At 45.9% G+C, this 13,289-nt stretch overlaps 1 protein-coding gene across 3 annotated transcripts in view; it reads left to right on the top strand.

The window, feature by feature from the left end:
* The first annotated feature begins 2,246 nt into the window (after positions 1-2,246).
* Positions 2,247-13,289, top strand: part of SLC9A7 (solute carrier family 9 member A7) — a 111,566-nt gene continuing 100,523 nt past the window's right edge. Inside the window, exon 1 of one of the 3 annotated variants that reach the window (XR_005777659.1) lies at positions 2,247-2,700. Coding sequence is in view for 2 of the 3 variants with exons in the window: in XM_040425146.1 (XP_040281080.1) it covers positions 2,472-2,700 (229 nt within the window). In the remaining variant the exon portion in view is untranslated. The remainder of the gene's footprint in view (positions 2,701-13,289) is intronic. The other 2 variants (XM_040425146.1, XM_040425145.1) reach the window with 2 other exon arrangements.

The following is a 13,289-nucleotide window of genomic DNA, read 5'->3' as shown; positions in this document are numbered from 1 at the left end:
GGCCGGATCTCTGCCGGTAGCCATTATAGAGAATGTGGCCGGATCTCCGCCGGTAGCCATTATAGAGAATGTGGCCGGATCTCTGCCGGTAGCCATTATAGAGAATGTGGCCGGATCTCTGCCGGTAGCCATTATAGAGAATGTGGCCGGCTCTCCGCTGGTAGCCATTATAGAGAATGTGGCCGGATCTCCGCCGGTAGCCATTATAGAGAATGTGGCCGGATCTCCGCCGGTAGCCATTATAGAGAATGTGGCCGGATCTCCGCCGGTAGCCATTATAGAGAATGTGGCCGGATCTCTGCCGGTAGCCATTATAGAGAATGTGGCCGGCTCTCCGCTGGTAGCCATTATAGAGAATGTGGCCGGATCTCCGCCGGTAGCCATTATAGAGAATGTGGCCAGAAGGAGCCTTACAAACCAATGGCAATGCCGGAGTGCGCAGAGATCTGGCAGGGAACAGCCTGCTGGATCTCTAAAGCTAGTCTGCAACTAACCTAAGAGGTCAGGAGATCAGAGATAATAGCTACACATGAGCAGTCATCTGATGGGACTCAGAGTAAAAGAAAGTTATTTAACCTCTGTATATATAAAAAAAAAACTGCTGACATTGCAAAATTTATTTTTATCCCAAAATGTGTAGAATGCAATAATGATGATAATGATTGTGTCACTTCTGCAAATGGCATTTATTATATAGAGAAAGTTAATACAAGCCACTTACTAATGTATTGTGATTGTCCATATTGCTTCCTTTGCTGGCTGGATAAATTTTTCCATCACATTATACACTGATCGTTTCTATGGTTATGACCACCCTGTAATCCATCAGTGGTGGTCGTTCTTGCACACTATAGGAATAAGCACCAGCCTCTGTGTGCTCCCGTTGTCCTGGACAACAGAGAGGCTAGCGCTTTTTCCTATATTGTGCAAGCACGGCCACCGCTGCTGGATCGCAGGGTGGTCGTAACCATAGAAATAAGCAGTGTATAATGTGATGGAAAAATGAATCCAGCCAGCAAAGGAAGCAAAATGGATAATAACAATACATTAGTAAGTACTGAAGTGAGACAACCCTTTTAAAGAAAGGAGTGGGTTCCAGAGGTGGGTCCCACACCTATTTAACATAAACTATATGATATGCCATAAATGTCCCAGATGGAACACTCCTTTAAAACTGAATGAATAAAATAATGCCACACAAAAATTACCTTATTAAAAAAAACTAGGGGGGTCATTTATCAAACTGGTGTAAAGTAGAACTGGCTTTGTTGCCCATAGCAACCGATCAGATTCCACCTTTCATTTTTGACAGCTCCTTTGGAAAATGAAAGGTGGAATCTGATTGGTTGCTATGGGCAACCAGCTTGTTATCACCCTGGAGGGGTGTTTGGGTGGGAGCTCTGGAAGGGGTGGGAGGTCTGAGAGGTATGTGGGGGTGGGAGATTCAGGAGGGGGGCCCATAATTTTTTTTTGCTATGAGGCCCAGTCATTTCTAGCTACGCCCATGCTGGGGGGAACAATGTGGGCATATTAGGGTGGCACAGTGTGGGCCTATTACTGGGGGCACAATGTGGGCATATTACTGGGGGGCACAATGTGGTCATATTACTGGGCGGCACAATGTGGTCATATTACTGGGTGGCACAATGTGGGCATATTACTGGGGACACAATGTGGGCATATTACTGGGGACACAATGTGGGCATATTACTTGGGGGGGGAACACAATGTGGGCATATTACTGGGTGGCACAATGTGGGCATATTACTGGGGGGGCGCAATGTGGGCATATTACTAGGGGGCATAATGTGGGCATACTACTGGGGGCACATTGTGGGCATATTACTGGGGGGCACAATGTGGTCATATTACTGGGGGCACAGCTGGGTATATTACTGGGGGCACAATGTGGGCATACTCCTGAGGGTACAGCTGGGCATAATTCTGTCAAGACACAATGAGGGCATAAGTACTGTGCAGTGGCATGAAGGGGGAATAATTACTATGCGGGGGCATTAAGGGGACTGGGTGGGATTAGGTGTATATTTATGTTTTGGGCGGAGTTAGAGGCGTGGCCTAGTGCCCCTCTTTATTCATTGACAAAGTTGGGAGGTGTGCCCTAAGTCCGGAGCTGCGGGGCTGACAGGACAGATGGTTGTATGCCGGACATGTGTATTACCTCTTCTCCTGCCCTCTATATAACTATATAGCTGGTGCCCTTCAGTCCAAACCGCCGGTAATAACACCCTGCAAGCTGCAGGGTCAGGCCTGGCCCTTCTGGGGGCGTGTCCGGGGGCAGAGCACGCCGGGGAAGCGCAGCTCCATTAATCGCCCTGGGATTCTGCGCATTGTAGTCTTCTGATTGTCATCGGGAGGAGGAGGAAGGAGAATGTGTCTGCTGAGCGCTGCCTAGCTGCCGGCGTGGGCTCTGCCGCTGAGGAGGACCGGGGAGACGGCCGCTCGGCTCCACCATGCGCGGGCTGCTGTGTCTGCTCATCCCCTGGATCCCCTGGACACGGGCTGAGGACAGCGCCATGGAGGAGATCGCCACGGAGCAGGAGGCAGAGGAGAGCCACCGGCAGGACAGCGTCAGCCTGCTGACATTCATCCTGCTGCTCACCCTAACCATCCTCACCATCTGGCTCTTCAAGCACCGCCGGGCACGCTTCCTGCACGAGACCGGCCTGGCCATGATATACGGTGAGTCAATGACATTGGTGGCATGCGGCTGCCACAGGACGTCCGTGGTGCTGGTGACATCTGGGCAGCACCAGGTCCTGGCACTTTGCAGAGCGGTGTCACCAGGGGAGTGGTGCTGGGACCTTCGGCATCTTCTATCATTGAAGGCCAGAAGGACTTTGGGACAGTTCTGGTGCCAGCATGTAGAGGCATATGAAATACCAGTAGTGTCCCAGTGCTGAGCACCAGTACCCACAGTGTGTTACTGGTTAGGATGTGGAGGTCTCTTTCATCAATGCTGGGGCCTGGCTGGAGCACAATTGCATTTGGTTTTGTCCCTTTACCTTATCTGTGGGAGCAGATGGCTGGACTGGAAAATCTGCAGCTCCTCGTCCATTCATTCACATGACTACTTCTTCCTCCTCTTCCAAGATGACACCACCAGAAAATGCAGCACAATCTGCAGGCGGCATGTTATAGAACAGAAAGAGCTGAGCAGATTGATGTATATATAGGTTTACGGGAAAAGACTCCATAAAACTTATTTATACATTTATATCTGTTATTTCTGTGACTGACAGCTATGTACACACTTACACAGAGAATGCTATCAATCACTGGTAATACTTCCCCCCCCCCTTCATATACAGCTATCAGTGACTGACAGCTATCTATGTATACACACTTACACAGAGAATGCTATCAATCACTGATAACACCTCCCCCCGTTTACAGCTATCAGTGACTGACCGTGTGCCCCCGGACAGCCGCTCAGTCCGCATTGACTATAATAGGGGTGGGGTGGAGGCACGGCAGCCCATAGGGAGAGGCTGCCGGAATAAACCTCTTGCTGTGCGCTGCCGTGCCTCCGCTGGAACTCTGCCCCGCCCCCATTATAGTCAATGGGGACGGAGCGGCAGTCCGGGGGCACACTGTCACTAGCTGCAGTACAGATCCGACAGGCTGTTCACCCGACGGAACAGCCTGCCGGAGGTCCGTGCTGCTACTGTGAAAGTAGCCTTACACAGAGAATGCTTTCAATCACTGCTAATGCTGCTCCCCATAGACAACTATCAGTGACTGACAGCTATATATACACATTTACACAGAGAATTCTATCAATCACTGATAACAACTTAACTGTGTACAGCTATCTGTGACTGACTGAGAGCTATCTATGTATATACACTTATCAGTGATTGATAGCATTCTCTGTGTAAATGTGTATATATAGATAGCTGTCAGTCACTGATAGTTGTACACAGGGAGGTGTTATCAGTGATTGATAACATTCTCAGTGTAAGACCTCCCCTATGTACAACTATCAGTGACTAACAGCTATCTATGTATATACACTCACACAGAGAATGCTATCAATCACTGATAACACCTCCCTCCTGTATAACAATCAGTGACTGACAGCTATCTCTGTATATACACTCACACAGAGAATGCTATCAATCACTGATAACACCTCCCTCCTGTATAACAATCAGTGACTGACAGCTATCTCTGTATATACACTCACACAGAGAATGCTATCAATCACTGATAACACCTCCCTCCTGTATAACAATCAGTGACTAACAGCTATCTATGTATATACACTCACACAGAGAATGCTATCAATCACTGATGACGGATCCCCTGTGTACAGCCAAAGTCAGAAATATAAATGTATAAATTAAGTTTTACAGATTCTTTTACGACAGGACTGTATATCACTCTGCTCGGCTCCTTCTGCTCTATAACATGCTGTCTGCACTGCATTTCCTGGTGATAAAGGTCTCTGTAAGTAACATACATAGCTGGTTCCAGTAGTGTTGGAATGACTATTGGAGCAGCATTAGTGCTTTAGTTCTGCAGTACAGGAGAATTGGGTCAGTAGTCTTCTTCCTGACATGGGGATCAGAACATGAGCTTCTGTTCTACGTCACAGATGTTCCTCTCCCCTGCCGTGAAATATTTATTATTGTATCTTGTTTCAGCAGTGCTTTCCATGACAGTGTTTTTTTCTTGAACAGTCAGGGCACCAGGCGATCTGATATCGTATGGTATAAACTCCCAGTAACCTGGGCCTCACCAATAATGAGTATGCTGAGGTGGAGCCATTTATGATAAAGCTCCATTCATAAGTTCATACATTCATCTAAAAATATTTATTTTGTGTGTTATTTTATTTTATGATTTACTTTACTTTGATGTTTGGTCTGAGGGTATGTTCATGTGAAATATGTTCTATACCTCTTCACCACGTGCACTCAGATTTCATATTGAAGACCTCAGGATAGGTCATCAATATCTGATCGGTGGCGGTCCGATGAGCTACCTCTAGGTGTAGTCTCATGGCCTAGGCACACAGCCTAGTGAATGGATTTGAGCTGCAATGCCAAGCGCAGCCATGGCATTTTCAAACAGCTGGTAGGAAAGGTTGCCAGCTGCTGCACCCCCACCGATCTGATATTGATGACCTATCCTGCGGTCTTCAATATTAATCACCCGGAAAACCCCTTTAAATGTAGGACACAGGTGGCTGAGACCCATCCGCTTTCTGCGAATTGCTGTGGCTTTTGCTATGCACAGAAAAACCCTGCTATTCACCTGTACTTGCTAGGCATAAAAAAACCACAGTGTAAAACCCTGACAATCCACAATACACGGCATCTGCTTTTTGACACACAAACTCTTATGTGTTTGGACACCCTAAGGCCCCTTGCAGATGAGCGTGTCCGGATTACGTCCAGATGCGTTGCGTCTGCGATCAGGGAAAATCGTGCGAGTAGGTACGCAATTGCAGTCAGTTTTGACTGCGATTGCGCTCCGATGTTCAGTTTTTATCGCGCTGGTGCAATGTTTTTTGCACGCGCGTGATAAAAAACTGACTGTGGTACCCAGACCCGAACCCGGACTTCTTCACCCGGACTGTTCTGTATATTTATTTTATTATTTTCCCTTTATTACATTGTTCTAAAGGAAAATAATAGCATTCTTAATACAGAATGCTTACTAATATGTCGATTGAGGGGTTAAAAAAAATAAATGAATCATCCACTTGTTCACGCAGCCGGCATAGTCTTCTTGCTTCTTCTTTCAGGACCTGTCAAAGGACCTTTGACGTAATCTTCTATCTTCATTCAGCAGGACCTGCGCTGACGTCACCGCTCTCGCCACGTCATCAAAGGTCCTTTTGCAGGTCCTGAAAGAAGAAGAAGAAAGAAGACTATGCCGGCTGCGCGAACAAGTGGATGATTAATTTTTATTTTTTTAACCCCTCATGCCACATTTTAGTAAGCATTCTGTATTAAGAATGCTATTATTATCCTTTATAACTATGTTATAAGGGAAAATAATACAGTAAATTGACTTTTATCAATTTACTTACATCATCTCCGCTTGCTTGCGATTTTCACGCAGACCCATTCACTTCTATGGGGCCTGCGTTGAGTGAAAAACACACAATATAGAACATGCTGCGATGTTCACGCAACGCACAAGTAATGCGTGAAAACCAACGCTCATGTGCACAGCCCCATTGAAGTGAACTGGTCCGGATTCAGTGCGGAATTCTCGCCCGTGTGAAAGGGGCCTAAGGGTACCTGCACATGGCGGTATAGTTTGTGGATTTTTTGCAAGGATTTTCATGCAAATTTCACTGCTTTACCACACCAAAATTTTGTCACACATTTTTACATGGATTTGCCCCAGATATCTCTCAACTGAATATCCACACAAATTGATATGCCATGGGTTTCAAATGGAAATTGCATGGAAAATTTCCTCACCTTGTAGATAAGATTTAGGGCTCATGCACAGGACTATGTGCCGGCCGGGCTCGTGCTGCGGACCGCAATTTGCGGTCTGCAATGCACGGACACCAACCGTAGGGCTGCCACATGCAGACGCGTACCCATTCACTTGAATGGGATCCGCATCCGACAGTGCATGCACTACTTTTTTGATGTGCGGAGGCACGAACAAAAACCCCAAGGAAGCACTCCGTAGTGCTTCCGTAGGGTCCTGTGCCTCCGTTCTGCACCTACCTTCCGGATTGCGGACCCTTTCAAATAAATGGGTCCGCATCCATGATGCGGGGTGCACACGGCCAGTGCCCGTGTATTGCAGACCCGCTGTTTGCAGGCTGCAATACTAGCACAGCCGGGTAACCGATTTTCTGCAGAAAAAAGTGTGGCAATAAGCACTGTGTGGCTGTGGTCTTAGGGTGGTGACAAACTCATTGGGGTCCTGTACATCGGGCGTCATTCACTTCCGCCATATGACCTATTTAGATTTGCCTTTTTTTTTTTCTTCATTTTATTGTTCTTAGAACAGAACTGGATAACCAGAAAAGGAAGCAAAAAGTTGAGATGTAGATTACAATGCACATAGGAAATACAACATTTACATCTGACTAAGGCCTCATGCACACGGCCGTTGTGCAGCCGTTCCGTGCATTTAGGGCTGCAATTTGCGGTCCCTAATGCACGGGCAACAGCCGTGTGACGGCCGGGACAGATTGAGACCCATTCAACTTGAATGGGTCCGTGATCCGTCTGTACCGTAAAAAATAGAACATGTGAATGGGTCCGCATCCATGATGCGTGGAGCACGCGGCCGCGGGCCGCAATATGGCCAAGGCCGGGCAACGGCCGTGTGCATGAGGCCTAAGTTTAAATATTATTAAATAACCAAAGGTCCAAAAAATAGAAAATATCTACCTGTGCAAGTGGTTTGGATGCCACTAGGGCACAAACCTAGAAACTGGGCAGTATACCAGGTGACCTAATTAAGATCCAAGTTATCAGGAAGGAACTCCTGTAAAATGCTGTGGCAAATCGGCAGCGTTTATGGCACATGTGGCTGTACCCTTATTGTGCTTGGGGTAGACAGTAGAAGGCATTGACGTGTTAAGCTGCCTATGTACATGAGATGAACATCAGCTGAAATAGCTGGTTTTGAAATGTGCATTCCAGTCATCTATGGCCGATACGGACTACACGGCAAAAAATGTGTCCGGTTGGATTTTTTTCAGGCCTTTGGTAACTGAAACTACTACCGAGCACTACTCTGCTAGAGAAAATGAATGGAACATGCCCAACCTGCAGCTTCATCAGATCGAGGAAATGAGACCCCTGTTCTCGGGATTGGTGGGGGTCCTAGAGGTTGGACTGCCAGCGATCAGTTAGTTATTCCCTATCCTGTGGATAGGGGATAACGTCTAAACTTGACACAACCCCTTTAATAGAAGAAGGAGCCACTAACTGGAGTCTTTCTTCTGGCTTATATAGGGAGGGATCGCTCTGTTATCCGTATGTCCTAATATATATTGATGGGTTGTCCTTATGAGACAACCCCTTTTTAAAGGGTTTTCTGGGTTACAATTATTGGTGACTTCGCTAGTTTTGCTGTCGCCAGTTTCTAGTCCAGCATGGCTACTACGGAGGACAGAGCTGTGCTTCTAGCTCCGATCTGTGTTGGTTCTGGCATCAGCTACTGTACCGTCACATCCCCATGAATCTGATATTAACTGGGTTGTTCCACAAAAAATATCCTACAGTTTTTAACCCAGCGCCTGGGTCTGAATACATTTGTAATTGCATGTAACTAAAAATTTAGCACAGCCACTGAATTATTTAATAAAATGTAACTGTATAGCGCCACCTGCTGTTTCTTTTTTTTTCTTTTTTTATTTCTTTGTCCTGCTCACTGAGATGGCCGCACATGCTCAGTTTCATCCTTCAACTGCCTCCTGAGCTGTGATAGGGAGAGCTGAGACACGCCCCCTGAGCTGTAGCAGAAAAGACCCTCCCTTTCAGCTTGATATAAATCTAGCAAAGCAATGAATGGGGGAGATCTCTGGATCCATGTGAGGTACAGGGCTGGTTCTAGCTTTGTTAGAAAGAGATTGTCATGTACTATATGATGTCTGATTTGTATTCTTTACATTACTCATGCAGTTACCCCTTTAAGGACCTATTGTAAGTATAGGTCATCAATAATTGTACCACAGAATACCCCTTTAAGTATGGGAATCCTATGTGTGCTGAATGTGATGGTCAGTTGGATACTTAGAAATCTTAAATTGTTTAATATAATATGGTACATGAACTGTACAGGTCATAAATAAGTGGTTCTAAAGGGGGAACTGTACCTTTTGTAAAACCATTGTAGTTTGTGTGTTACAGAAAATGGCCTGGGAGTTGTGCCTGTGGCAGTATCTACGGTGTGTTGAAATACTGTGTGCTGAGTCACCTCTTGTTGATGCCTCTCTAGCTCAAACCAGTATATATCAAGGGCCAGTTCTTGCTGGGCGACATAGTATTTTAGGTTAAACATCCCTGCAGGTAGTGTCGGTAATTACTACAATGGGCTTGTTCATTTTGCAATAAAGTGTTTAGACTAAACTCCAAGTAACATTTCATTTATGACTTTTGACCTTTTTTGATGTTTATTTTTGGTAGATTTTTCTTCTTTTTTTTTTTTTTTTTTTTTTTTTTTTTTTTCCTTTTAGATCAACATTGCCTAGTTATTGGCAAATCATATAATTTTTCCCACTATTGAACTTTTATTTTCTAGCATTTGCTCATTTGGACATGGTAGAATAAAATTAATATTTTTAGTGCGTTATCAAAAATTGTAGGCTGGGGACACTTTACATGCTTTTTGGGCATTGTATGTCTTATGTGATGTCATATAAAACATTTCTGTAGTTTTTGACAAAAAAGTTTTAACCGTTTTCCTTCTGCAGCTTGCTCTTGAACTTCATTTTGGACAGCCCTCTCTCTGTTGGGTCAATTCTCTCTGCTTCTGTCTCTTTCCTCTCTGGAATGTTCATCTAAGCTTAAAGGGTTTCTGTCACCCCGCAAAACTCATTATTTTTTTTTTTTGGATAGTTAGATTCCTCATAGTGCGATATAGGAGAATATAATGCTCTTACTTACTTTCATGCGGCCGATTCTTTATAAAACGAACTTTTATAATATGTAAATGAGGGCTCTACCAGCAAGTAGGGCAGGGTGGCAGCACAGCGAAGGGGGGGGGTACCCCGCAGGTACAGATATTTATCTCTCTTACTACAAACCCATGAAAGGTCCTCTTTAAGGGCTCACGAACGTGTGCCGGCCGGGTTCATGTTGCAGCCTGCAAACAGTGGGTCCTCAATATACAATATTTTTTTTTTTGTGGTGCGGACGGATCACAGACCCAATCAAGTTGAATGGGTCTGCATCTGTGCACGGCACTTATGTTGCACGGATGTTGCCCGTGCATTGTGGACCGCAAATTGCATACAGATGCAGGCCGTCCACGTTCCACAGTTTACAGAACAGGCGGCACGTGATAGAAATGCCTATTCTGATCCGTAAAACGGACAAGAATAGGACATGTTCTATTTTTTTTTTTTTTTTTGCGCAACCATGGAACAGAGCAACGGATGCGGACAGCGCGCAGAATGCTTTCCGCATCTTTTGCGGCCCCATTGAAGTGATGCGGACCCAAACAACTGTCGCGTGCATGAGCCCTTAAAATGGAAATTGGCCATTATTTTTTGTACGGGTGTAGCAGAGTTAACACATGCACTGGGTGAGTTATCACATCTAGCTAACGCGTTGTGACTGTTAACTGTTGCATTTGTATTTTACTATTTTGTGATGAATCCAAATGTAAACTATACAAACATATGCCTGTGGTTAACTTCCATTATAAAAAAAAAAAGTATAAAACCAAGTATACTTTCCTGTTGTCTTGAATTTTCCTACTGAAGTTCTGCAACACAGATTTTATTCAGACAGAAACCAGAAAGGAGACACTTTTTGCGTATGTTTGCCCTATAGAATTCTATGAATACTGTATAATGTGCAACCGTTTTTTGTATACCTCATGTGAAATAGGCCTTCATTAGCTCATGAGTGGATGCCATGAAAAACTGGCGTCTGATTTTCCATGATGAACTGCTTGAACAGATTTGGCTTGTTTATTGCCTTATCTTATGGGCGTGTTACATGCTATGTGTAGACAAGGTGATTTCCAGATTAACGTATTTCAGTAAGTGCGTTCAAGGTTAAGGAACTTTTATTTTACTTTACTGAGACTGTTACGCTGGGTTCAGACCTGAGCGTATTCGATATGCGCTGTTTAGGCTATTTTCACACTAGCGTTCGGAGCGGATCCGTCTGATGTTTCATCAGACGGATCCGCTCCTATAATGCAGACGTTTGCATCCGTTCAGAACGGATCCGTCTGCATTATTACTTAGAAAATTTTCTAAGTCAGAAAGTAGCCTGAGCGGATCCGTTCAGACTTTACATTGAAAGTCAATGGGGAACGGATCCGCTTGAAGATTGAGCCATATAGTGTCATCTTCAAGCGGATCCGTCCCCATTGACTTACATTGTAAGTGTGGACGGATCCGCTCGCCTCCGCACGGCCAGGCGGACACCCGAACGCTGCAAGCAGCGTTCAGGTGTCCGCTCACTGAGCGGAGCGGAGGCTGAGCGCTGGCAGGCGGATGCATTCTCAGTGGATCCGCCTCCACTGAGAATGCATCAGGGCTGGACGGCTGCGTTCGGTGCCGCTTGTGAGCCCCTTCAAACGGAGCGCACGAGCGGACACCTGAACGCTCGTGTGAAAGTAGCCTTACAGGCGTTTTTATCGGGCGTATTTTGGGGCGTTTTTGTATTTTGGAAACGCGCGTTCTTGCTATTGACCACAGAGGCGTACAATGAAAAACAGGTCTTACGCGCGACAATACGCCCCAAAGAAGCTCCTGTACTTCTTGGGGCGTAGGGCATTTTACAGCGCGTTCGTACGCGCTGTAAAACGCTCAGGTGAGAACGATGCCCATAGGGAAACATTGTTTTTTGCTTGTTGAGCGTTTTACAGCGCGTAGGAACGCGCTGTAAAATGCTCAGGTGTGAACCCAGCCTAAAGAGACCTTCTGTTCTCGAGCTGTGATGCAATGGAGAAATGGATACTTTGCATCTTAAACTGGTTTAAAATGTCTTATGTAAAATGGACCCAAATTGGCCGCTCGGCAGAGTTTTGCGCCCAGTTTCCCATTTAGGTGTCTCCAAATACTTGTTTACTAGAGGTGTAATGGTAACTGCTGCACTCTTCTGGGGTGGCAGCATCAGTTGTTGGGGTATGTTCACGTGGACAAAATCCACTGACCTCAACAGTTAAAATGCCAACATGTGCATATGGTTGTGTGTTGTTGTGTGTTTTTTTTTGTTTTGTTCCAGCAGATTTGCTTGTGGATTTCCATAGAAATCAATAGGGAAGTAAAAAGAACCTCACTCAAAGAACTCTTCTTGGTCACATGTCACTGATGCAGGCAGTTGGCTGCACCGAAACATGTGGCTTTCATCCTCCGGCAGTTTATAAAGAAGCCCCATGTGCGGTGAACTTGGCAGTGGTCTGAAGGAGCCAGAACTGAGCGGCGGGGAGCAGGTAAGGCCTGTTTCACACTTGCGTTGTGGCTTTCCAGTTTTGAGATCCAGCAGAGGATCTCAAAACTGGAATTAAACTGATCCGTGCCATTTAATACATCTGGATGTATCCGTTTCGGCCGGATCCGGTTGTATTAGATCTAAACTGAACAAACCGCATCTGGTATGAAAATCATTGTAAGTCAATAGGCGCCGGATCTGGGTTTTTTTCACGAACAAATAAAAAAACTGATCTGGCACCATTGACTTAAATAGATTTTCATGCCGGATCCGGTTTGTTCTGTTTCGCAGACCGGACACAAAACCGTAGTTTTACAGTGACTTTAGTGTCCAGTCAAAAAAACAAAACGCAACAAAAGAGAACCGAATGCATCTTGATCCGTTTTGTCCCCATTGACAACAAATGGGGACAAAACTGATCCATTTTGGCCCAGTTTTGAGATCCTCTGCTGGATCTCAAAACCAGAAAGTCACAACGCAAGTGTGAAACAGTCCTAAGTACTCTGCCCTTCAGGTTCGATGGGAAGTGGAGCTGGACAACCCCTTTCCTTTGTATTTGTCCAATACTTAAAGGGACAGGGCCAATAAGCATATTGAGGTATATATATGGCAGTACAGGTCTTATACTGGGTATTACAATCATCTAAGTATCCCCCCTGTCCACATTATACATACAGTAAACTTAAGTTTTATAACCTGCTCCAACGGTCTTCAATCTGCCCAAGGGGCGGCATTTCACCTTTCTTGCGCCCAGCCAGCCTCCCCAACTGCCGGTTTGAAGCGCCGCCCAGCTCATGAATATTCAGTTTGCTGGGCGGCTTCTGCGGTCCCCGCTCTGAAGCGCTGCGCTTAACAGTGCCCGGCGCATGCGCCGGATCTTGTGAAGTCCGGTACAGTAAGCGCCGCCCAGCTCATCAATATTCACTTCGCTGGGCGGCGCTTACTGTCCCCGACTTCACAAGATCCGGCACATGCGCAGGGCACTGTTAAGCGCAGCGCTTCAGAGCGGGGACCGCAGAAGCCGCCCAGCAAACTGAATATTCATGAGCTGGGCGGCGCTTCAAAGCGGCAGTTGGGGAGGCTGGCTGGGCGCAAGAAAGGTGAAACGCCGCCCCTTGGGCAGATTGAAGACCGTTGGAGCAGGTTATAAAACTTAAGTTTACTGTA

This window comes from Bufo bufo, chromosome 3 (genome assembly GCF_905171765.1).
Source record: "Bufo bufo chromosome 3, aBufBuf1.1, whole genome shotgun sequence".
NCBI classification, from domain to species: Eukaryota; Metazoa; Chordata; class Amphibia; order Anura; family Bufonidae; genus Bufo; species Bufo bufo.
This window is presented reverse-complemented; position numbering and strand designations above follow the sequence as displayed.